At 34.9% G+C, this 27,735-nt stretch overlaps 1 protein-coding gene across 1 annotated transcript in view; it reads right to left on the bottom strand.

The window, feature by feature from the left end:
* Positions 1-27,735, bottom strand: part of LMBRD1 (LMBR1 domain containing 1) — a 131,971-nt gene that overhangs the window by 47,829 nt on the left and 56,407 nt on the right. The window contains exons 8-9 of the mRNA XM_044917714.1: positions 18,329-18,454; positions 13,581-13,733 (exon numbers count right to left, since the gene is read on the bottom strand). Coding sequence (XP_044773649.1) covers positions 13,581-13,733; positions 18,329-18,454 — 279 coding nt within the window. The remainder of the gene's footprint in view (positions 1-13,580; positions 13,734-18,328; positions 18,455-27,735) is intronic.

Raw genomic sequence — 27,735 nt, 5'->3', positions numbered from 1 at the left:
GCTTAAAATAAATCTCTTATCCTAGGATTTAATATCATCTGACAATGTAAAACAAAACTCCCAAGCAATATAGAAAGAAATAATATAGGGTGAGTTTTTTTTTAAGACACACCAGATTTCATAGGTGAATTTCTCATATCCACAAAATAACTTTTGTGTATCCAGGATATAACCAAAAACAGTAGAAAGTTATACCTAGACACTCAAACAAAAGTTATAGGTATAAAGTTAATTTCTATTGTGTTTTATTATTAATGTTACCTTAAATAAAATACCATGTACTGCTTCCTTTTTTGCCAAAAGCAATGGCTGGTGTCGAGAAGTCTTAAGAAAAATTGTGTGTTTTTGAGGCATATTGAAGGACGTGAGCAAGGGAAACCTTTTTCTAGTTTTCTAACTGTTTAATAACAATGAGGTTAGGAAACAGAAGCATTGCCTCTTTAAAATTGCTTAGAGTCTTGTTAATCAAAGAGTGGTCATCGACCAGTAGCATCAGTATCACCTGGGAGCTTGTTGGAAATACATACTTTTGGGGCTTAATTCAGGTGGACTAGATCAGAATCTGTATTTTAACAAGATTCCTCAGTAATTCTTACATTAAAATTGAGAAGCTGTGCCTTAAAAAAGTCATTTAGAATGTTAGATGACTACAATAAAAAGACACCAAGTCAATCTAGGTTAACAGTTTGAAAAGAGGGCGCCTGGGTGGCTCAGTTGGTTAAGCGACTGCCTTCGGCTCAGGTCATGATCCTGGAGTCCCGGGATCGAGTCCCGCATCGAGCTCCCTGCTCAGCGGGGAGTCTGCTTCTCCCTCTGACCCTCCCCCCTCTCATGCTCTCTCTATCTCATTCTCTCTCTCAAATAAATAAAATCTTTAAAAAAAAAAAGAGTTTGAAAAGAGCATTTTGGAATGGAGAAATGGATTTAAATTTTAACCCAAACTGGAATTTTCTTCTCTCCAGAGGCCATCTGACATCCTATGTCCAGTATTACATACTGAATGGCCATGGGTCCCAGGCCCCTAACTATAGATAGCAAATCAATTAGTCTTCAAGAATTTCCTCATAGGTAGAAGGTAAGAACACATGATTTTCATTATCAAAGGATATTATAAGTTAGAGTTCTATGAAGAGAATTAAGTTTTACAGGTGCAAATGTTCTACAAAAGTTTTTTTTAAAAGTTAGAAGATCAGTAATATTCAGCTCTGACTATAAATTATTATATTGTAAAGAAAATATTTGCAAAATATTGCAAAGAAAATTATTAATATTGCAAAGATTCCCATGGTGATTTGTCAGTGTAGTACCAGCTTATGATACTTGGTCATGGTTATAATTTTCCTTATATTAGAAGCGTTTTCTTCCAGTTCAATACTATTCAGATGGAAGAGACTTTCATAAAAATTGACATTAAAAATGGAAGTGGTAAGGATAATGCCAAAATTTGGGGGTGGGGGAGTAGGGGAGATCTAGTAAAAGTTAGGACTTTAATGCTTTGTTTTGACATAATTTCAGATATATGAGAAAACTGCAAAAATTGCACAAAGAATTTCAGGTATACCTTCCAACCAGATTCTACAAATCTTAACATTTACCTTGTTTTATTATTCTTGCTGAACTATTATTTTTGAGTATGAGTTAAAGAAATATACTTCAAGGGCGCCTGGGTGGCTCAGTTGGTTAAGCGACTGCCTTCGGCTCAGGTCATGATCCTGGAGTCCAGGGATCGAGTCCCGCATCGGGCTCCCTGCTCAGCAGGGAGTCTGCTTCTCCCTCTGACCCTCCCCCTCTCATGTGCTCTCTCTCTCATTCTCTCTCTCAAATAAATAAAATCTTAAAAAAAAAAAAAAAAGAAATATACTTCAATACCTATCCTCTAAAAGCAAATTCTTTCACATTATCACATTTCAACTGTCAAAATCAAGAAATTAATATTGATAGAATGCTATTATCTAATCTATAGACCTTATTCAAGTTTCAATTGTTCCACTAAAGTCCTTTATAGAAAAAAGTTTTGTTTTTTTACTGGTCCAAAATGCAATTCAGCATTATACATTGCTTTTGTCTGTTTAGTATCCTTTAATTTGGAAAAGTTCCTAAATCACTTTTATTTTCATGACCTTTAGATTTTGAGGAGTCAAGCACAGTTATCTGCATTGTCCTTCAATGTGGGTTGCCTGTTTCCTCATACTTAATTCAGCTCATGTATTTTTGGCAAAAATGAGAGGCACGATCATACCTATTGCCCCATTACTGATGAGCTTAATTTGGACCAGATGGTTAGGTGGTTCTGGTCACGCTTCTCCACTGTAAAATTACTACTGTCCTCTTCGTAATTAATAAGTCTTAAAGGGAAATACTCTGAGATTATGCAAATATCCTGTTCTCACCAAACGCTCACCTTCTAATTTTAGTATTCATCTATGTCTCTTGCAAGAAACAGTATGTGGTGTTTGCCAAACACTGATTTTCTGGTATTCATTCTACATTTATTAGAATTCCACTGTAGGGAGAGCTTTCCTTTCTCCATTTACTTATTTATATCAATATAGTCATATATTTTGATACTTAAATGGTCCCAAATTTAGGAACCAGGAGCCCCTTTAAGCTGGTTCCTTTTACCATACCTCAGCTACTCCTCAGCACATCCTCTCCTTCTGACATAGCAAGTGTGGGCTTATATACTTTCCCAGCACCAGTCTCAGCATCAACCATTTCTCCAATCAGTCCTGTTTCCTTACAATGAAGTTAGTGTTTTATCTATTAATTAAAACATACACATAGAAATTATATTAATTTATGTTTTTCTTCTCTGTTTTCTGCTTTTATGTTTTTTTCCTTGTGTTTTCTTTTGACTTAACTTTGTTCCTTTGCTAGCTTTTTGTGCTTGGAATTCAGTGTGTATATTTTTATCCTTTTATTTTTATTAATAAATGTGTTTATGGCGTTGAATTTCCTGATCACTATTTCCTGATCACGGTTTTAAATATATCCCATAGATTCTAATGATGTTTCCATCAAATTTTCAGAAATTTTGCAATTTGTTTTTCTCCTTTCCTTTCACCCAGGAGTTGCTGAAAATAAGGTTAATTTCCAAGTGAAAAGTGCCTTAGCTTATTGATTTTGTTATAATTTCTAGGTTTAATGCTGCATTGCAATCAGGGAAGAGTTGTTTGTAATACATCTACTCTGTAGAATTCATTAACAGTTTCTTCATGACATAATATATGATCAATTTAGTGTATGTTCCATGTGCACTTGGAAAGAAGGTGTAGTTGCTACTATTGGGATGTAAAGTTCAAAAGTTATGATACACCTTATTGATTATATTTAGGTCTTCTATAATCTTACTCAATTTTGTGCACCTCAAATGTCTTACCCTGAGTATGGTGTTATGTTATTCTCGTACTGTTAACATATTTCAATCTATGTCTCCTTCAATCTCTTCTAATTCTTGCTTCATAAAGTTGGTTACTGTGTTCTTTGGTACATAACTATTTTATCTACCTTGTAACTTGTGGATTTTCATATTAACAAGTATATTAGTTTTCTATTGCTACACTGACAAACTACTACAAATTTAGTGGCTGAAAACAACATCTACTTCTTATTCTGTGGGTCAGAAATCTGGACACAGCACAGTTCTGCTAGTTCTCTGCTTAAGGTCACACAATACCAAGTTGTCAGCAGAGCTGTATTTCCTTCGGGAGGCTCTAGGGAAGAACCACTTCACGCTCTTTCAGATTGTTCAGAGTTCGGTTCCTTGAGGTGACAGGGCTAAGGTCTTTATTTATAGTCTTTGCTGGCTATCAGCTGGGAGTCTCTTAGTTCCTTAAGCTTCTTGCATTCCTTTTCACACTGCCCCCTCCATCTTCAAATTAGTAATGGCAAGTCAAGTCTTTCTCACATTTTTACTATCTCTCACTTACCCTTTATACTACATTTCTCTGACTCAGGACAAAAAAGTTCTGATTTTAAGGGGCCACCCAGATAATCCAGGATAACCTCCTTGAAGTCTGTAACCATAACTGCATCTGCAGAGTCCCCTTTGCCACTTCATTTAACATACTAAGGGTTCCATGGATTAGGGAATGGAAATCACTGGGGAAGGAGGAAGAGATTCTATCACAAAAAGTATCCTTTGTTGGATTTAATGTTTTTAGGCTTGAAATTCTACTTTATCTAACATCAAGATCACTATATGTTTTCTTATTATTTCCATATGCCTAGCATATCTTTCAATACATACATAGTTTTAGCCTTTGTCAATCTGTTTTAGGTGGCTCCTTTAAACAGCATATAGTTATATCTTGCTTTGTGAGGAAAATTAAAATTTTTCTTTTAATAGTGAGTTAGGTCCACTCATATTTATTGATATGCCTGAAACATTAATCTCAACAACCTTACTGAGAATTATGTGTATATTTCTTGTGTTTCTTACTTAATGTGTTCTTCACTCCTTTAGTTCCTTTTTGTCAAGAAGGTTTTATACTTCTGTTTTAGTGTACTTCAATTTTCAAATGCCCTTAGCCCATTTTCTTATTTAGCCCTTTGGTATAGAGTTAATTTTTATGTATCCAATTCCCACCTAATTCCCCACACAGTAATCTATGAGAAATCCTACTTCTCCTTCTCCCTTCTTAATTGCATGATTTGTTTCATCAGAACATACAATGTTTATACATAGTCTCACCCTTGCCCACATCTTTTCTTCACAGATCTGCAATATTAAATATTCACCTTTATTTCTTTTGATGTTTTCCCTCTCACCTCTTGGTTGGTTAGAGCTTGGCAATTAGTGGATTTCTCAAGAGCACATGGGTACAGAATTCCCTGAGTTTTTAAATGTTTAAAAACTGTTTTTCTAAAAGATAGTTTGGCTAAATATAAACTTCTGGCTTCATACTTTTTCATTGAGACTTTTTTAATGTTCCCCCCATTCTTGCCTTGCTTTATCATGTTTTTTAAGAAGTCTGATTCTAACTATGTTGCCCCTGTAAAGTCAGTTGATTTTTTTATTTGGAAATCTTGAGGGCTCTTCTTTAATTTTGAAGTCAGTGTTACTAGGAAAATGCACATAAATTTTCCCAGGTACAAGGTGGCTCTTTCAATATGTAGATTCATGTCTGTCTATTTTTAGGTGGATTTTTTTTGGAATATGGCTTTAAATATTAGTTCCTGCTAATTTGTTTTGTTTTGCTTCTGTGTGGATACTAATTAAACATATGTAGTTTCTCCTTCTCTTCCATTTCAACACTTTTTGATCCTTTTTATTTCACCTTGTTTTCTTTCTCTTGGTTGTTACCTACCTTTATTCAGTACACTTATTAAATTTAATTTGAGTCTATTCTCCTTTGGACACCCTATAATTTTGTATTCATTTCTGAATTTAACTGTGTTTTTTCCTTCCATTTTTTCCCACAGTCCACCTCTTCATTTCTCCCTGGTTTTTAGCCATTTGTTTTTTGTTTCTGTTTTTTAAATAGTGGTAAAAGATACATAACATAAAATTTACATCTTAACCTTTTTCTAAGTATACAGTTTTGTAGTGTTAAATACATTCATATTGTTGTACAACCAATCTCCAAGAATCCTTTCTATCTTGCAAAACTGAAACTCTGTACCAATTCAACAACTCCCCATGTTTCCCTCTTCCCAACCCCTGGCAACCACCATTCTTTCTGTTTCTATGAATTTGACCACTCTGGATACCTCATATAAGTGGAATCATACAATTTTTTTTTTTTTTTTTTTTTTTGTGACTAGCTTAGTTAACTTTTAGGGGGTTTCAGATCAATCTCAGGCCCACCTCCAAATCTCCTCTTCTCTCTCTCAAGCAATTTTCCCCAAATTATCTTTGTTTAAACACAAAGTTTGGGCGCCTGGGTGGCTCAGTTGGTTAAGCGACTGCCTTCGGCTCAGGTCATGATCCTGGAGTCCCGGGATCGAGTCCCGCATCGGGCTCCCTGCTCGGCGGGGAGTCTGCTTTCTCCCTCTGACCCTCCTCCCTCTCATGCTGTCTCTCATTCTGTCTCAAATAAATAAATAAAATCTTTAAAAAAAAAAAAAAACACAAAGTTTTACAGTAAGAGCTGAAGAGAACACTTGCTGGATTTGGGGATTTTTGTTTTGTTTTGTTTTTACTTATAGGTACAGTTGATTCTCATTTGCAGATTCTGTATTTGCAAATCCATTTACTCACTAAAATTTATTTATAACCTTAAAATCAATACTTGGGGCACACTTGTGGTCTTCTAGGATATGTGCAGAGTAATGAAAAAATCTAAGTCACCTGATGTGCAAGTTCCCAGCTTGCACAACAAGGCAAACCATTTCAGGTCTCATACTGTAAACAAGTATCTTTTGTCTATTTAGTGTTACATTCTTTGTATTTTTGTGCTTTTGTATTGGTACTTCTGCTCTTTTAAACAGCCCCCAAGCATAGTGCTGAAGTGCTGTGTAGTGTTCCTAAGACTAAGAAGGCTATAATTACTGAGAAAATACATGTGTTAGGTAAACTCTGTTCAGGCATGAGTTATAACTGCTGTTAGTCTTAAGTTCAATGTTAATGAATCAACCATATATATTAAACAAATTGTTCTTCAAAACAAACACAAAAACAAAGTTATGTATTGATCAGTCACTGATTTACAAGACCCAATCCAAGCTTTTCTACACACTTAAGTTTCATGACTGTACTAATATAAAGATGGATTAAGTCGCTTACAAGTGGGTTTATTCTTATATGAACTTCAGTATCCATACCATAAAGTTACTGGCAATCTGCAAAAGACACTGTAGGTTACAGGAACTTTAACACACAATTACTACCAACCTAAACCACCCAAAACACATCTTAAGAAGCACCTACACTAAAGTATATATCTCATATAGTGATCAAGTAAAAATCTGGAATGCACACTTATACTTCCAGTAAAACATTTAATAAGACTTCTTTAAAGTTAGAAAGTGCCAGTCTTTGTCTTTAGACATACTCAAACAGTATGGCCTAAAACAAACCACCACCACCATGTAAAACATACATGCTTTAAGTATTATTCTGAGAAAGGAAATCTGCTACATCTTTAAACATAATTCATAGTAAATTTCAAAGGGTAAAATGACATGACAAAAATATTAGTAAAGAAACATAAAATATTTCCACACACCTTCAAAACAACAACGCATTGTCTGTGTACGATGAAATTATTTTTCACTGTTTGCTCACCTTATGAAATTTAGTTGGTTTATGTTTGTGTATATGTTGGGGGGTTAGGAGATTAGTGGGACAAGCAGGATTAAAAATTTTGCTAGTTCTTTATTATGGGTCTGATTCAAATAAACAGAACCCAAAATAATAAAATGCTTAGGAATAAATTTAAACAAAGAGACAAAAGACTTATACACTGAAAACTACAAAACACTGCTGAAAGAAACTCAAGTGGACATAAGTAAATGTAAAGATATGCCATGTTAATGGACTTAAAGTCTTAATATTGTTAAAATAACAATAACACTGAAAATGATCTACAGAACCAACATAATGCCTATGAAAAGTACAAAGGTGTTTTTTGGAAAGGTGTTTTTACACAGAAACAAAAAACCTATCCTAAAATTCATATGGAATTTCAAAAAATCTCAAATAGCCAAAACAATCTTGCGGAAGAAAAACAAAGTTACAAGACTCATATTTCCTTATTTCAAAACTTACTACAAAGCTACAGTAATCAAAACAGCTTGGTACTGGCATAAAGGCAGATATATAACCAATGGAACAGACCCCAGAAATGAACTCTCCCATACATGATCCAAATTTGTATAATGTCTTCAAGATTCGTCCATGTTGTAGATGTATCAAAATTTCATTCCTTTTTAAGACTGAATAATATTCAATTATACGTATATTTCACATTTTGTTTATCTGTTGGTGCACATTTGGGTTGTTTCCAACTTTTGGCTTTTGTGAATAATGCTGCTGTGGAAACTGTTGGATAAGTATCTGTTTGAGTCCCTGCTTGCAATTCTTTTGCAAGAAGCAGGCTCCCCGCTGAGCACAAAAGAACAAATACAGGGCGCCTGGGTGGCTCAGTTGGTTAAGCGACTGCCTTCGGCTCAGGTCATGATCCTGGAGTCCCTGGATCGAGTCCCGCATTGGGCTCCCTCCTCGGCAGGGAGCCTGCTTCTCCCTCTGACCCCCCCACCTCTCATGTGCTCTCTCTCTCATTCTCTCTCTCTCAAATAAATAAATAAAATCTTTAAAAAAAAAAAAAAAAAGAACAAATACAGAATAATTCCACCTATATGAGATACCCAGAATAGGCAAATATATATATATATATATATAGTAAACATATATATACATATAGTAAATAAAGTAATATATATATAATAAAATCAAAAATTGTATTTAAAAGCTAATGAATCTATAGGTTACCCAGGCCAATTAGCTGTAAAAGCTCATAGTATGCCCTTCTCTCAGGGGAGAATTTATTCAAGTATTTAATTAACATTAGACTGTATGCTTAGACATGTGTTCAGTATTATATATAAAAGTTGTTTTAAGGAGCCATTAACTTATTCTAATTAGATGCTTAGTTTTATAAATGCCTACAACACAAAACTGATTTTTTCCCTTGAGTTCTCCGGCAACATTTAAGAAGTTGAAAAATCCTATATATAGAACTATAACAATAGCAGCTGCAGTTTTCTGAGCTGTTTACATCAAAAGGCACTAACACTACATACATTATTTCTTTTAATTCCCGTAACAAAAATAAGGTAAGTATGTAACTCCATTATAACGATGAGAAAAGTTAAGGTTTAGAAAGGTGAAGTAACAGGACACCTGGGTGGCACAGTCGGTTAAGTGCCCGACTCTTGATTTCGGCTCAGGTCAAGATCTCAGGGTCGTGAGACCAAGCCCCGTGTCAGGATCCAAGCTCAGCAAGGAGTCTGCTAAAATTTATCTCTCCCTCTGCCCCTCCCTGCACTTGTGCTCTCTCTCCCCCCCCCCACCTCTCAGAAGTAAATAAGTAAATCTTTAAAAAAAGAAAAAGAAAGGTGAAGTAACAAGTTTACATTGCTAGTGAGGATCCGAACAAGTACTCAAAACCAGATGTATGTGACAGCAAAATCCATGCCTCTGAAATGAGGTAAGCAGGGATGCCTGGGTGGCTCAGTTGGTTAAGTGTCTGCTTTAGGCTCAGGTCATGATCCCAGGGTCCTTGGATAGAGCCCCGCATCAGGATCTCTGCTCAGCGGGGAGCCTGCTTCTTCCTCTCCCTTTGCCCCTGCCCCTCCCCCACCCTGCTTGTGCTCTCTCTCTCTCTCTCTCTCAAATAAATAAAAATCTTAAAAAAAAAAAAAAAGAAGAAATGAGGTATGTATACCCCGCAAAATACATGGTAATGTGAAATCACAAGATCAGTAGGTATCTCAGGGGATCTAATCTTAAGGAAAAAAAATTACATTTTCTCAAAAAAATCATATAATCATCAAACTCTGAACTTCTGCATTTGCAAAAATTTAAATCTAATACATTTTATAATAAAATAAACATGGTTTAGAATACAGAGTAAAAGGCAATACTAGCACAAAATTTTGAGATAGAGCATAACTTCAAAGAAATTTTATATCAGGACCTTCTCACAGGTCTTAAGTCACCTCTGGGATGTACTGAGCAATGCAGAGGAATTAGTGGGCCTATCTCTACCTTCTTCCACTAGGACTACTTGGATGATAATGTTTAAGAAGCACTTAGAGCATGTGATTTCCTATTTCTGAATTATATCAACTGTGCACAAACACACTGAAGAATAATTTTCATATTTCATCTGAGTAAAAAAAAGCAGTGCTTATCTCTTCACATTCATATTAAACCCTCAATTATAGAACAGTAAGTTTATATCCCCAGAGTTTTCCTTCAGGCATGTCTATTACTCCTAATTATTCCTATTACTCCTAACAGGCCCAGAAAATGAAAGACAGTAAGCATTTAGATCCATATTCAAGAATAATACATTTATATAACAAAAAGAGTAAGTGGTAAATTGATTGTATGGGAGGTTTTAGCCAGTGCAATAAGAAAAAAAAAGCACCTGGAACTCTTAGATTGAAAAGGAAGAAATAAAACTGTCTTTTAGCAGCTAACATGTTCATGTACATAAAAATTCCTTAGGAATCTATAATAAGGCTACTAGAAGTAATAATTTAGCCAGGTTGCATGATATGAGATCAATGTACAGAAACAAATTTCTACATACTAAGAAGCCAATAACTGAAAACTGAAATTAAATAAAATCGTGTAACAGTATAAGCAAAGATATAGATATATTTATCAAAATATTTGAAAGACCTCTATGCTGAACCTACAAAATACTGCAAAGAGAACTTTCAGATATCATAAATAAATGGAAAGATCTCATGTTCATGGACTAGGAGATTCAGTATTAAGATATTAAAGCCAGCACCCATCTTGTCAGTTCAGATGAGAGAATGAATACTAAAGGGCCTACCATCCCTGGTCACGGCTGGATTGGCCAGGGAACCTGTAAATATAAACCTTGTTTTATACAACCCCACTAGCTTACAAGTAAAGCTATAATCACCAAATGTACCTAATGAAATTTCTAACATATAGAATAAAGGTATTTTTCAGATTCCAAGTCTATTGAGATGGAAAAGACCTCTGAGGCACCAGACAAAGCAGTACTAGAGTACCTGCTAACATGGGCCTCCAATCAGTGGGGCTGACCTTCTCAGGAGGCCCCCTGCCCCAAATTTTGCCTTTAAAAACCTTCACTTGCAAGCCATCAGGTAGCTCAGGTCTTTAGAGCATTAGCTCCCTGTTATCCTGGGTGGTGCCACACCAATATCGTTCTTCACTGCAAAAGGCTGGTGTCAGTTTTTACTGGCTTGCTGTGCATCAGGTGGACAAACTCTCATTTGGTTCAAGTTTACAATATCAATTCTCCCCAAATCTGCCTACAGATTCAAAGTAATCCCAACAGAAATCCCAGTGGGTCCTCTGTAGAATTCTACGTTGATTCTAAAATTTATATGGAAATGCAAAGATCTAGAAAAGTTAAAACAATATTGAAAAAGAAAAACAAAACTGAAGAATTTATACTCCTTGATTTCATGACTGATTGTATAACATACCAGTAATCAAGTTTTAGCATAAGGACATATATAAATCAATGGAGCAAAAAAGAAAGTCCTGAAATAGACCCACACATACACATGATCAATTGGTTTGACAAAAGTACCAAGGAAAGTCAGTGAGCAAAGAACAGTCTTGACAAAAATGCTACTGAAACAACTGAATATCCATATGGAAAATAAACCCTTAAGTTATACCATCCCACAATATTAACTTAAAATGGACTGCAAACCTAAAATATAAGAGCTAAAACCATAAAATTTCCAGAAGAAAACATATGAGAAAATGATTGCAATAAAAATTTAAGGAACATCTCTTTGAATGACAGTTTAAGAATACATAAAGGCAAGCTATAAAGTAAGAGACAACATTCACAATACATATATTTCACAAAGTACTTAATGCAGCATATATAGAGAATTCTTGTAACTCACTCATTAAAAAATTTTAAAAAAAGGACAAAAGATTTACACAAGCATTTTAAAGAAAATACACAATAAGAATACTAAAAAATGCTCAGTATCATTAGTCACCAAGGAAATGCAAATCAAAACCATAATGAATTAGTATTATACATCCATCAGAATAACTATTACAAAGTTACAATATAAGAGTTGACAAGGATGGGAAGCAATTTGGAATCCCATATTGCTGTGGGAATGCAAAATGGTACAACCACTTTGGAAAATACATTGGCAGTTTCTTATAAAGTTAAATGTACATTAAACATTACACTCAGAAATTCTACTCCTAGTTATTTACCCAAGAAAAATGAATGAAATGAAAACACACATCTATATCAGATGTTCACATCAGCATTATTCATAATAATCTCAAACTGGAAATAACTCAAATCTCCACTAAAAGGTGAGTGGATAAACAAATTGTGACATAGACACATCAGGATGCTACCCAGCAGTAAAACAGAATGAATTACTGAAAGAAAACATGCAACATAGACAAATCTCAAAAACATTTTGTTGCACCAAAAAAGCCAGAAAAAAGATTATACTACACTCTATGATTTCATTTACATGAAATTATAGAACACAAAAAACTAAACTATAATGACAGAAAGTCATCAACGGCTATCCAGGGTCTGAGTTCAATGGGACAGGGGAAGACATCAAGTAGCTTTTTGGAGTGATGTGGATCTTCCATATCTACATATCTGTATTTGGCAAAATCAATCTGCACACTTATTAAAGTTAATTTAAAAATCCCTCTACACATGGGTTCAGTGAAATAGGACAGAGTGTGTTTAAATCAAGGCAGCCCATGTTAGACCAGTTATAAATATTTATTAAGAAGCCATATAAAAAATATAGAATTAAGGTAAGGTTGAGGAGATTAAAAAAAAAAAAGATTGAGGAGGATTTCATCATACTTCTGATATAAAGACAATCACCCCGCAAAAAAGGAGTGGTGACTCTTCAATAAAACTGATTCTAACAGAAGGTTTAAAAATAAACAATAGATCTGATTATGATATATTTTTGAAGAACTCTTTCAAAAAGCAGGTTTTTAAGGTGAGCAGTCAATGCATTTCCTTATCTCCTTTCTAATTACAAGAAGACAAAGCAGAACTCAACCTGACTAACCCTTTCATGAGGCTCTCTAAAACATTTTTTTTTAAAACTTAGCCAAAACCCACTTTATAGCTTCACCTTGCCTAACTTTCCTTAAACCAGTCTATTCACTGCACTTTCTAAATTACAACTTACACACTATTATATACATAGGTTGGTGTTTGAAATGCCAGATACAGAATGGACAATATAGAAGTCTGTGGCCAGCAGTTCTAGCTACTTTTTAGACTCAGAGCTGTATTATTATGCCCTTAGTTCAATGGAGGTACCACTGTCTGAAGAATTCATGGCTAGCAAATGATACTTTCAAAAAATAAAAGGAGGAAAAGAAGGAAAGGAAGAAGGGAGGGAGGGAAGGAGGGAGGGAGGCACTACATTAACATAATTAATGGTTTTCTGTCCTAAATAATACCTTTTTATATACTTTCAGAAACATACCATCTAACAATGAAGCAAATTCTATTACTTTCAGTTTACAGGGTTCCTGAGTTCTAATATAGGTCCCAGTTCTCCTATTTATGGAGAAGTACAAACTTGCAAAATGTGTTAGCAACACACTATATTACTTTCTTATATTTTAATTTAAATTTCCCAGCATCTCTGTTATAATACTTGCTTTACACATGAGTAAATGAATGAAGCTCAGAGAGGTGTGTAACCGGCCCAAACTACCAAGTGACAGAGCTATGATTCAAAATCACTTTAACCCCAAAATTCATGCTCGTAAGTACCATGCTGTAATTCCTCACAAAGAGAACGCAATTACTCTAAGAGGTCTATATAAACTTGGGAAAAGAGTGACAACATAATTTTTTTAAAACTCCATTTACCTTCAGGGGACGCAGAGCACCACAAAATTTTGTCCACCAGCTGTTTTCAATGAATTCTAAGTGCCTCTCTCTTTTCCTAAGTGTTCGTAACCTTTCTTCAAATTGTTTTAAGGCGCGTTTATCCCTTGCTGGCAAAGGTCGACCATCTTTGCTCTGCAAGTAACAGAACAAAATAAAACAGTTTTTTACCATTAAGGTCTTAGTAAAGTACCCATCAGATTTATCAAATCATGCAACAAAACCTTTTTTAGGTTGGGATACTCCCTAGGCAAATTTACAAACTGAAAAAAGAAAAAAATGACATCTTTGTGACAATACACATCTCTGAACCAAGATCAGCATCAAAATATAGATGTGTGTACATTTAATACTGAACTTCTTGATTCCCATTTTCCAAATATATGGTAAAGTTACGTGGAAAGGAGATAAATATCTTTAAAAATGCCCTTTTTATGGGGCACTTTATTCAATTTGTTCAATTACTCTCTCTCACCTCCAAGCTCCTCTTTCTATCCCTTATCTTAATATATTTGGTTCTACCCCTTCTCTCCCTTTGGTCAGCCCCTGATTCAGATACAGCAGAGGGATGTAATACTAGTATGTGCTATGCAGAGGTATTTATAACAATTGCTAAGAAATGTCACTTTCTTATTCTCCAAGTACTTTTGCAAATAAGTAATGTTTTCTTTGGCCAGCCTACTGAGAGGTAACTTTCATCCATCTATTTTTTTTTTTTAAAGATTTTATTTATTTATTTGACAGAGAGAGACAGCGAGAGAGGGAACACAAGTAGGGGGAGTGGGAGAGGGAGAAGTAGGCTCCCTGCTCAGTGGGTAATCTGCTTTCTCCCTCTCCCTCTGCCTCTGCCCCTCCCCCAACTCATGCTTGTGCTCGCTCTCTCAAATAAATAAAATCTTTAAAAAAATAAAATGTAAAGACATCAGATATTAAAATGTTAATATCCCTATTCAGGTTTAAATAGGTTCTTAAGAGAGAGACAACAAAATTGCTCTCTAGCATATGCAGTGCAGCCTCATCTGAAATCACAGCTATAATGAAGACAATATTCAAATATTCTTTAATAAAGATATCTACACAGTAATAATGATCTCTTTACATAATGGCACTGCCATACTCTTCTGGAACCAGCCGTCGTCTTCCATACTTTATCAAACTGCTTCTCAAACTTTATCATGCATAACAATTACCTGAAAAGTTTGTTAAACACAGATTTCTAGACCCTATAAATAAAATTTAGTTGGCCTTGGGTGGGGCCTAAAATGTGCATTTCTACCAAAGTCCCAGGAGATGCTGGTGCTACTGTATACTTTGCATACACTAGACTATATTTAATTATCTTCATTCCTTTAAGTACAATGGGTACTATCGAACTTCTTCCCAAGAAAAAGGAACCTCAGAGAAAGGTATTTTTGGAAGGACAAAGGAATAAAACAAACATTCCCTTCTAGAAGATAGATCCAGGCAATAATACTTCAAGTGTGTGGCATGAGAAAGGTACAGTACTTTGTATCGTAAACATATAATTTTTCTCAGAAATGCCATTCTAATATCCAAAGGATACCAACAATGAGGTAGTTTTACTTAACAACTAGCTTTCACTATTTCAGAAAAAAAGTAAACTGATTTAAGGGTCCACTAAAAATAAACCCAAGTTATATATCTGTCTACTTGGTGAATATTTCAGTGGAGTAAGGGCTTTGCCTCTGCTTCACCTATTGACCAAAACAATATAAGAATAATTTTGGTCAGAGAAACAAACACCAGGATAGAAACCCAGCAGTCAACTAATTATCTCATCTGGAAAAAAAATGTAATTATAAAGCATATGAATACATACCTTTTGTTTTAAAAAAAGTAAAACATGAAAGCTTCCCTTCATACTATCCCAGAGTACCACTGCCCTTTCCTACTATTACCTCCATTAAGCAATACAATATCCTTCTACACATTTTCTATGTATTTGCATGCATGCATATCTGTTAATATTCGTATGGGTTTCTGTTGTACATAATAGCTAACATTTCTTGAGCACATTTCTTGTGCCTAAAACCGATCTGTTCTTTACCGTTTATTCTCCTTAAATCTTCATAATATAACTTTGAAGTTGGTAGTAATATTATTTCCATTTATTAGAGTAGGAAAATAAGGCCCACAGATAATTATATGCATAATAAGGAGGGCTAGATTTTGAACTGAGAGAATCTGATTTGATTCTATTAAGATATATTCTTCAGTCTATATAAATCTACCTCATGCATACCACATTATACCATGGTATATTAATAAATACCTTATTTTTGAACATTTAGATTGTTTTCTTTTTTGGGAAGCATTAACAATGTGCATGAACATCCTTCTTCACCCAGATATAAGTATATACATATACTTGAGTCAGAGATGCTCCTAGACATCAACTGCTGGTTAAACTTTACTAAAAGGGATGTGTTTGTATGTACAGGCACATGTCATATCATACAATTTTCTTTAAAAAGCTGTATATTTTACATTCCCACAAGCAGTATATCTATCCCCAAAATCTCACTAATACCTGACAAAGGTAAAAATTTTAAAGACTTCTAAAAGATAAAATATTGAGATGCTCTAATTAGCATATCTCTGATTACGATCTCTGATAACAGGGTGACCAACCATCCTGGTCTCTGTACTCCAAGTTCCATGTCCTGGAAAATCCCCTCAGGTCCCAGGCAAACTGGGATGCTTGGTCAACCTACTCACTACTGAAGAGCTGAAGCATCATTTTATATTTTTCACTGAAGAATTTAATTTTTCCTTCAGTAAACTCTATTTGGGTCTTTTGTTCATTATTTCTATGTATTGCTTGTCCTTTTTTTTTTTCACTGATTTGAAGATGTTCTTTATACATACTCATACTGCAGATTATTTCCTCCTACATTATAGACTTCCTTTTGGTGGTGCTTTTTGGGTACATAAATTTTAGAACTTAAAAATGTAGGGGCGCCTGGGTGGCTCAGTTGGTTGAGTGGCTGCCTTCGGCTCAGGTCATGATCCTGGGGTCCTGGGATCGAGCCCCACATCCAGCTCCCTGCTCAGCGGAGAGCCTGCTTCTCCCTCTCCCTCTGCCTGCCACTCTGCCTACTTGTGCTGTCGAATAAACTAAAAAAAAAAAAAAAAAAAGTAAAACTCACCAATCTCTCAATTAGCATTTGGGGTTTTTTTGTGTCATGTTTAGAAAGGTCTTCTGTACACCAAGATAAAATTTTACTTTCACTTTCTCCTACTGTTTTGTAAATTTTGTATTTGATCTGAATTCAGGGGGTCTACGAAAATTTCGTATTTTGCCTTTTATAAATTTCCACCTAAACTTATGAAAAACTGTCATCTCTACAATATTCAATCTTCCCAATCAGGAACTGATGAAGTTCTCCATATATTTCAGTCTCCTATTATGTATTGCAATAAATTTTATTTAATTTCTACCAGTACGATTCTGACATTTCTTATTATTTTATAGTCTGCAGCTATTGTGAATGAGACCATTTTCTACTACATCTTCCAACTGGTTAATGATTTCTATATGTTTGTATCCAGGCACTTTGATGAACTCTTATTAGTTCCATTAATTTGTCGATCATTCTTTCAGATTTTCTTGGGAGATGATATGTGAATAATAAGGATATTTCCCTTTTCCTCTCTCTCCCTCTTAGGTTTATACTGGCATTCTCTCTTATCTGACAAGGACCTCCAGGAATATGCTAATGAGCAACAATGATACTGACCACACTGACCTATGTGTGACTTCAATGGGAATGTTTAATTCATCATTAAGTATGACACTCATTATAGATTTCCTTTCCTAAGTACTCTCTTCTCTTCTAATTTGGTAAGGCTTTTTTTTTAAAAAAAAAAAAACATAACTACAAATTGACTTTTACTAAATATTCTTTAGCAGCTATTAAAATGCTTATATTTCTCATTTATCCTCACCACATTAAACTACTTTAGTAGATTTTCTAATGTATCATCCTTGAATTTCTAGGATAAACCTAATCTGATAATTATAAAATATTCTTATTACAGCACAGGTTTGAATTGCTAATACTTTTCCTTATATTAAAACATTTGCTTCTATGTTCATGAGAGACCAGTACATATGTAGTCTTCTTTTTTGTATGCAATTATCATCCGATTTCTGTATCAGGATTATGCTAGTTTAATACTATTTAGTTTTAGCTAGTTTAGAAATGTTCTATAAATAGGTTTTATGTGTTCTATAAGTATTATTTATCTGTTCTATAAATATGTTCTATAAATAATATTTATCTGTTACTTGAAGGTGACAGAGAAAGAAACTTCATTGTGTTTTTAGAAGTACATTCAATTGGCAAGTGATTACATGCAATTTTTAGCTTATTCCACTAGCACATAAAACTTGAACATAAGTGATACAGTAAAATCTGATGTTACACATGAAATCAACATACCTCGGAATAAGCAAGGTCTTGATCATACCTGAGCAAAACTTTTGCTTTTACTTGTTAGAACATTGATAGAAATTCTCAAATTGTCAGTGTCTTGCATTTCACAGAAGACAAATTTTAAAACCATGGACATAGTTTGTTAAGGATATGTTGAAAAATTCAAATGATGTCAAATATATGGGATTGCCAATGTCTAAGTCATATCAGAAAGTAGTGCAAAGACAATGTGCTTTTATACTTCCCAATTACAATAAAATAACAACTCACTTTTGATTTAATCGTTTGAATGTGCTGCTCCACTTCTTCAATGTCTTCAGTGTTTTCTAAACGTTCATAAGCAGCACTTCTGGTGCCTTTTATTAGATTTAAAGGTAATGCAGACATGCCATAGGCCTAAAAGAAACAAAATTAAAATGTGTTTTAGTACTACTATTTTATACATACAGTTCTGAGGGAAAAATGTCCTTTAAACTTTAAAGCAAGTGCAAGAGTAAGCAGTTGTGAAGGATTATAGTCACTGAAGAACATAGTACATGGGAATGAATCATGACATACTGTCTCATAATTCTCTTGTTATTTCACACAGTTATATAAACTGACATCTGTAATACTAACTATTCACAGAATAGATAACATGTATTGTTCAAAGGAAAAGCTGCAAAATTAATAAGCTCTAAATGGATTAAGGACTTGAACATAAGACCTGAAAACATAAATCTCCTTGAAGAAAATATAGGTAGTAAAAGACCTGAAACCATAAATCTCCTTGAAGAAAATATAGGTAGTAAGCTTTTTGACATTGCTCTTAGCAATATTTTTTTGGATATGTCTCTTTAGGCAAGGGCAACAATAGCAAAAATAAATAAATGGGACTATACACAGTGAAGGAACTCATCAAAAGGTAAAGGCAACTTACTGAATGGAAGAAGATACTTGCAAATGATATATCCAGTAAGGGGTTGATACCCAAAATATATAAAGAACTCATACAACTCAGTAACAAAAACAAAACAAAAAGAAAAAACCCAACCTGATTTAAAAATGGGGCCTGAACAGACATTTTTCCAAGAAGACATACAAATGGCCAACAGGCACATGAACAGATGCAACATCACTAATTATCAGGGAAATGCAAATCAAAACCACAATGAGATACTAAACTATATATAGTAAACCCTGACTAAAATTTATTTTAATACATACATATTATTTAATTAGCATACCAATTATCTGTATACAGTTTAAGTTTTAAGTATAATTAATCATTTTGCTAAGTATTTTAAATATTTTCCTACAAGTATTTTCTAATGTTAATCAGCATTAATAAACATATTATTTTATATTTTTCCATATTAGCCAGTCCCAAATGATGATTTTTAATTGTAACCGTTAAAAACACTTAATGACAATTGCCACATGACCGTTATTCTAAATCATTAAATCTTCAGAAACAAAACTGACAACTATCACTTCCTGGTTGCAGCAACAGGCTCTAAAGCAGACACATTACATATTTTAAATCTTTTTTCATTTTCCTCCTGAGCACACAGCCAAACTACTTTAGCCAGTCTCCCCTGAAGTTAAGTAGGCTCATGAAATTGAGTTCAAGACAATGAATGTAGGCAGAAGTGATAAAGGCTATTTCTTAGGCTTAACCCCCAAATTTCAAAATATCCCGGGTGATCTTGCATATTGTCTCAAAAACTCTCTGCAACCTAGATGTCAACTCCAAAAAAACTTTAGTGACAATTTTATAGTTGACCTTTGAATAACTTGGGTTTGAACTGCAAGGGTCCACTTATACATGGATTCTTTTCTTTATAAATACAGTATAGTACTATAAATGTATTTCCCTTAAGATTTTAACATTGCCTTTTCTCTATTTTACTTTTATTATAATTATTATTTTTATTTCTTTGACAGAGAGAGACAGCGAGAGAGGGAACACAAACAGGGGGAGTGGGAGAGGGAGAAGCAGGCTTCCCGCTGAGCAGGAGCCTGAAGCAGGGCTCGATCCCAGGACCCTGGGATCATGACCTGAGCCGAAGGCAGATGCTTAACAACTGAGCCACCCAGGCGCCCCTTCTCTATTTTAAGAATACAGTATACAACACATATAATACATAAAATATGTGTTAATTGACTGTTTAGGCTATCAGTAAGGCTTCTGGTCAACAATAGCCTATTAATAGTTAAGTCTGGGGGGAGTCAAAAATTATATGCAGATTTTCACACATGTGGGGGGATCAGCACCCCTAACCTCCATGTTGTTCACACATGCACATCAAATCTTCTTTATCCATTCAGTGTTGGACACATAGGTTGCTTCCATATCTTGTCTATTGTAAATAATGTTGCAATGAACACAGAGGTGTTCATTCGAATTACTGTTTTCATTTTCTTCAGATAAATACCAGCAGAAATGCTGGATCATATGGTATTTCTATTTTTAATGTTTTGAGGAACCTCCATACTATTTTCTATAGTGGCTACACCAATTTTCATTCCCACCAACAGTGCATGAAGGTTCTCTTCTCTATATCTTCACCAAATGTGTTATTTCTTGTCTTTTTGATATTAGCCATTCAAACAGGGGTAGTATCTCATTGTGGTTTTGATTTGCATTTCCCTGATAATTAGTGATGTTGCATCTGTTCATGTGCCTGTTGGCCATTTGTATGTCTTCTTGGAAAAATGTCTGTTCAGGCCCCATTTTTAAATCAGGTTGGGTTTTTTCTTTTTTGTTTTGTTTTTGTTACTGAGTTGTACGAGTTCTTTATATATTTTGGGTATCAACCCCTTACTGGATATATCATTTGCAAGTATCTTCTTCCATTCAGTAAGTTGCCTTTACCTTTTGATGAGTTCCTTCACTGTGTATAGTCCCATTTATTTATTTTTGCTATTGTTGCCCTTGCCTAAAGAGACATATCCAAAAAAATATTGCTAAGAGCAATGTCAAAAAGCTTACTACCTATATTTTCTTCAAGGAGATTTATGTTTTCAGGTCTTATGTTCAAGTCCTTAATCCATTTAGAGCTTATTTTTGTATATGGTGTAACAAAGTGGCTCAATTTCATTCTTTCTCTTGTAGTTGTCCAGTTTTCACAACACCATTATTTAAAAAGGCTGCCTTTTCCCCATCATCTGCTTTTGCCTCCTTTCATGTAGATTAATTGACCACATAAATGTGGGTTTATTTCTGGGGTTTCTATTCTATTCTGTTGATCCACAGGTGTCTGTTTTTGTGGTACCATATTATTTTCATTACTATAGCTTTGTAGTATAATTTGAAATCAGGGAGCATGAGTCCTCCAACTTTGTTCTTCTTTCTCAAGGTTGCTTTGGCTCTTTGGGGCCCATAAAAATTTTAGGATTATTTGTTCTGGCTCTGTGAAAAATGTCATTGGCATTTTGAGAGGGATTACACTGATTCTGTAGATTATTTTGGGTAGTATGAACATTTTAACAATATTAATTCTTCCAATCCATGAGCATGGTGTATCTTTCCATTTTGAGGGTGGCCTTCAATTTCTTTCCTCAAGGTCTTATGGTTTTCAGGGTATAGATCTTTCACCTCCTTGGTTAAATTTATTCCTAGGTATTCTGTCCTTTTTGATACAATTGTAGATGGGATTGTTAATCTCTATGCTACTTCATTATTAGTGTATAGAAATGTAACAGATTTCTGTATATTAATTTTGTATCCTGCAACTTCACTGAATTCATTTAGTAGTTCCAATAGTTTTTTGATGGTCTTTAGGGTTTTCTCCATATAGTATCATGTCCTCGACAAATAGTGGAAGTTTTACTTTTTTTCAATTTGGATGCCTTTTATGTCTTTTCCATGCCTACCAGCAGTCACTAGGCCTTCCAATATTATGTTGAATTAAGATGGCAAGAGTGTGCATTCTTGCCTTGTTCCTAATCTTAGAGGAAAAACTTTCAGCTTTTTACCATTGAATATGATGTCAGCTGTGGGTCTGTCATGTATGGCCTTCATTACTGTGGGTCTGTCATATATGGCCTTCACTATTTTAAGGAATGTCCGTCTATACCCATTTTGTTGAGTTTTTATCATAAACAGATATTGAATTATGTCAATGCTTTTTCTGCATCTACTGAAATGATATGATTTTTACACTTCGTTTTGTTAATGAGGTGTATCACACTGATTGATTTGCAAATGTTAAACCATCCTTACATCCCTGAAATAAATCTCACTTGGTGATGCTGTATGATCCTTTTCATGTATTGCTGACTTTGGTTTCTTGAGAATTTTAGCCTCTGTGTTCATCAGGAATACTGGCCTGTAGTTTTCTTTTTCTGCAGTGTCTTTGTCTGGTTTTGGTAATGGGGTAATGCTGGCCTCGTAAAATGAGTTTGGAAGTGTTCCTTCCTCTTCAATTTTGTTTAATAGTTTCAGGCAGATAGATATTAACTCTTCTTTAAATTTGTGGTAAAATTTATGTGTGAAGCCATCTCGATCTGGCCTTTTATTTCTTGAAGTTTTTTGTACATGATTCAATTTCATTACTAGTCAAATTGGTCTATTCAGATTTTCTATTCTTCATGGTCAATCTCAGAAGATTGTGTTTCTAGAAATTTATCCAACTCTTCTAGGTTGTCTAATTTGTTGGCATATAATTGTTTACAATATTCTCTTATGATCCTTTTTATTTCTGTGGTATCAGTTGTAATTTCTTTTTCATTTCAGATTTGATTTTATTTGGGCTTTTTCATTTTATTTTATTCTATTCTATTCTATTTATTGATGAGTCTGGCTAGAGGTCTATCAATTTTGTTTATCATTTTAAAGAACCAGCTATTTGTTTCATTGATCTTCTCTGTTTTTTTAGTTCCTATTTCATTTATTTCCACTCTGATCTTTATTATTTCTTTCCCTCTACTAACTTTGGGCTTGTTTGTTCTTCTTTCTCTAGTTCCTTTAAATGTAGATTGTTTATGTGACATTTTTCTTGTGTCTTGAGGTAGGCTTGTATTGTTATGAACTTCCCTCTTAAACCGGCTTTTGCTGCATCCCAAAGATTTTGGAATGTTGTGCTTCATTTTCATTTGTCTCAAGGTATTTCTGGATTTCCTCTTTGATTTCCTTGCTGACCCTCTGGTTGTTTAATAACATGTTGTTTAGCTTCCACATGTTAGTGTTTTTTTCCAGTTTTCTTCTTGTAACTGATTTATAGTTTCATACCATTGTGGTTGTAAAAATACTTGATATGATTTCAATCTTCTTAAATTTACTGAAACTTGTTTTATGGCCTAACATATGAGCTATCCTAGACAATGTTCCATGTGTATTTGAAAAGAATGTGTATTCTGCAGTTTTAGATGGAGTGTTCTATATGTATCAAGTCCATCTGGTCTAGTATGTCATTTTAAGGCCAATGTTTCCTTATTGGTTTTCTGTCTGGATGGCCAATTCATTGATCCAAGAGGGTATTAAAATCCACTACTATTATTGTATTACTATTTCTCCTTTTATTTCTGTTAATATCTACCTTATATATTTAGGTACTCCAAATTGGGTGCATAAACATTTAAAATGTTATATCCTCTTTATGTGGAAAACCCAAGACTTCAGCCCAAAACTGCTAGAACTCATACATAAACTCAGTAAAGTGGCAGGATATAAAATCAATGCACAGAAATCAGTTGCATTTCTATACACCAACAACAAGACAGAAGAAAGGGAAATTAAGAAGTCGATCCCATTTACAATTGCACCCAAAACCATAAGATACCTAGGAACAAATCTAACCAAAGAGACAAAGAATCTGTACTGAACAAACTATAGAATACTCATGAAAGAAACTGAGGAAGACACAAAGAAATGGAAAAACGTTCCATGCTCATGGACTGGAAGAACAAATATTGTGAAAATGTCTATGCTACCTAGAGCAATCTCCACATTTAATGCAATCCCTACCAAAATACCATCAACTTTGTATGGAACCAAAGACCCCGAATAGCCAGAGGAACGTTGAAAAAGAAAAGCAAAGCCGGTGCCATCACAATTCCAGACTTCAAGCTCTAAAAAACAGACACATAGATCAATGGAACAGAATAGAGAGCCCAGAAATGGACCCTCAGCTCTATGGTCAACTAATTTTCGACAAAGCAGGAAAGAATGTCCAATGGAAAAAAGACAGTGTCTTTAACAAATGCTGTTGGGAAAACTGGACAGCCACATGCAGAAGAATGAAACTGGACCATTTCCTTACACCACACACAAAAATAGACTCAAAATGGATGAAAGACCTAAATGTGAGACATGAATCCATCAAAATCCTAGAGGAGAACACAGGCAGCAACCTCTTCAACCTCAGCCACAGCAACTTCTTCCTAGAAACATCACCAAAGGCAAGGGAAGCAAGGGCAAAAATGAACTACTGGGACTTCATCAAGATAAAAAGCTTTTGCACAGCAAAGGAAATAGTCAACAAAACCAAGAGACAACCAACAGAATGGGAGAAGATATTTGCAAATGAAATATCAGATAAAGGGCTAGTATCCAAAATCTATAAAGAACTTATCAAATTCAACACCCAAAGAACAAATATCCAATCAAGAAATAGGCAGAAGACATTCAACATTTTTCCAAAGAAGATATCTAAATGGCCAACAGACACATGAAAAAGTGCTCAGTATCACTAGGCATCAGGGAAATCCAAATCAAAACCTCAATGAGATACCACCTCATACCAGTCAAAATGGCTAAAATTAACAAGTCAGGAAATGACAGATGTTGGTGAGGATGTGGAGAAAGGGGAACCCCCCTACAATGTTGGTGGGAATGTAAGCTGGTGCGGCCACTCTGGAAAACAGTATGGAGGTTCCTCAAAAAGTTGAAAATAGAGCTACCCCACAACCCAGCAATTGCACTACTGGGTATTTACCCCAAAGATACAAATGTAGTGATCTGAAGAGGCACACGAACCCCAATGTTTATAGCAGCAATATTCACAATAGCCAAACTGTGGAAAGAGCCTAGATGTCCATCAACAGATGAATGGATAAAGAAGATGTGGTATATATACAACACACATACATATATATATATATATATATATATATATATATATAATGGAATATTATGCAGGCCTTAAAATAATGAAATCTTGCCATTTGCAACAACGTGGATGGAACTAGAGGGTATTATGTTAAGCGAAGTAAGTCAATCAGAGAAAGACAAGTATCATATGATCTCACTGATATGAGAAGTTGAGAAACAAGACAGGATCATTGGGGAAGGCAGGGAAAAATAAACAAGACAAAACCAGAGAGAGAGAGACAAACCATAAGAGACTCTTAATCTCAGGAAACAAACTGAGAGTTGCTGGAGTGGAAGGGGGTGGGAGGGATGGGGTGGCTGAGTAATGGACACTGGGGAGGGTATGTACTATGGTGATCGCTGTGAATTGTGTAAGACTGATGAATCACAGACCTGTACCCATGAAACAAATAATACACTGTATGTTACTAAAAAAATCTGTTTCTTAAATGTTATATTCTCTTGTTAGATTGAGACCTTTATCAATATGTAACGCCCGGGGCACCTGGGTGGCTCAGATGGTTAAGCGTCTGCCTTCAGCTCAGGTCATGATCCCAGGGTCCTGGGATCGAGCCCCACATCGGGCTCCTGGCTCAGCGAGGAGCCTGCTTCTCCCTCTGCCTCTGCCTCTCTCCCTGCTCATGCTTTCTCTCTCTCTCTCTGTATCTCTGTGTCTCAAATGAATAAATAAAATCTTTAAAAAAAAAAAATATGTAACGCCCTTCTTTTTCTTATCATCTTGATTTTTTTTAAAGTCTATTTTGTCTGATAGAAGTATTATTACCCCAGCTTTATTTCCATTTCCATGGTATATCTTTTTTTCACCCCTTAATTTTCAGTCTATGTGGGTCGTTACATTTGAAGTAAGTCTCTTCCTAGCAGCATGTAGAAGGATCTTGTTTTTTTTTTAATCCATTCAGTCACCCTACATTTTTTGATTGGAGAATTTAGTCCATTTACATTTAAAGTAATTATTGAGGGGCACCTGGGTGGCTCAGTCGGTTAAGCATCTGCCTTCAGCTCAGGTCATGATCTCAGGGTCCTGGGACTGAGCCCCACATCGGGCTCCCTGCTCAGCAGAGAGCCTGTTTCTCCCTCTGTCTCTGCCCCTTGCCCCTGCTCTCGCTCTCTCTCACTCTATCTCAAATAAATAAACAAATCTTTAAAAAATAAAAAATAATTATTGACAGTTATGTATTATTTTGTTAGTTGTTTTCTGGTTGTTTTTGTAGTTTCTCTTTGTTCCTTTCTTCTCTCTTCCCTGTTATTTAATTTCTTTAGTGTTATGTTTAGTTTCCTTTCTCTTTTCCTTTTGTATATTTACTATAAGTTTTTTCTTTGTGGTTACTGTAAGGTTCATATATAACATCTCATGTATATAACAATCTCTTTTAAGTTGATAGTAAGTTAATTTGGAACACATCCCAAAGCTTTATATTTTACTTCCGCTACCCACATTTTATATTTTTGATGACACATTTTACATCTTATTTTATGCATCCCTTCACTAATTATATATATATTTTAGAAAGAGAAGAGAGCATGCATGTGCACGTGTTTAGGGGGAGGGGTAGAGGGAGAAGGAGAGAGAGAATCTCAAGCATATGCCCCACTGAGGGTGGAGCCCAACACAGGGCTCAATCTTATGACCCTGAGATCATGACATGAGCTGAAATCAAGAGTCAGACACTTAAGCAACTGAGTCACCCAGGCACCTCACTAATTATTGTATTTTTAATTTTACTATTCTTGTCTTTAACCCTTCATACTTTAGTGGTGATGAACTCCCTCAGCTTTTGCCTACATGGGAAACTGTTACCTCTCCTTCAATTCCAAATGATAATCTTGCCAGGTAGAAAATTGTTGGGTGACAGTTTTCCCCTTTCAGCACTTTAAATATGTTATGCCACATAAATAAATTAGTTATGTCACTCCCCTGTCTGGCCTGTAAAGTTTCTACTGAAAAATCTGCTGATGGCCTTATGGGGTTTCCCTTGTATGTAATATGTTACTTTTCTCTTGCTGTTTTTAAGATCCTCTCTTTATGCTTAACTTTTACCATTTTAACTACAATGTGTCTGAGATTGTTTCTTGTTGAGTTCATCTTGTTTGGAACTCCCGGGGCTTCCAGACCTGGATGTGTTTCCTTCTCCAGGTTATGGAAGTTTTCAGCCATTATTTCTTCAAAAAATTTTTCTGGCCCTTTTTCTCTCTCATCTCCTCTGGGAACTTTTATAATGCAAATTTATCCCACTTGATATAGTTCCTGAAGTCCCTTAAGTTGTCCTCCCTTCTTTTAATTCTTTTCATTTTGCTGCTCTGTCTGGGTGTTTTCCATTGCTTTGTCTTCAAGCTTTGCCTTGATGCTCCCATTTTATCCTTTCTGCTACTGAACCTCTCTACTGTATTTTTCAGTTCAGTTATAACTTCTAATGGATTTCTTATATTTTCTGTAGCTTTGCTAAAGTTCTTGTGTTCATCCATTCTCCTGCCAACATTGCTAAGTAACTTTATGACCATTACTTGAATTCTTTATCAGGTAAGTTACTATCTCCCTTTCATTAAAGTTTTTTTTTTTAATGGAGATTTGCCTTATTCTTTG

The sequence above is a fragment of the Neomonachus schauinslandi genome, chromosome 8 (genome assembly GCF_002201575.2).
Source record: "Neomonachus schauinslandi chromosome 8, ASM220157v2, whole genome shotgun sequence".
Lineage (NCBI taxonomy): Eukaryota > Metazoa > Chordata > Mammalia > Carnivora > Phocidae > Neomonachus > Neomonachus schauinslandi.
This window is presented reverse-complemented; position numbering and strand designations above follow the sequence as displayed.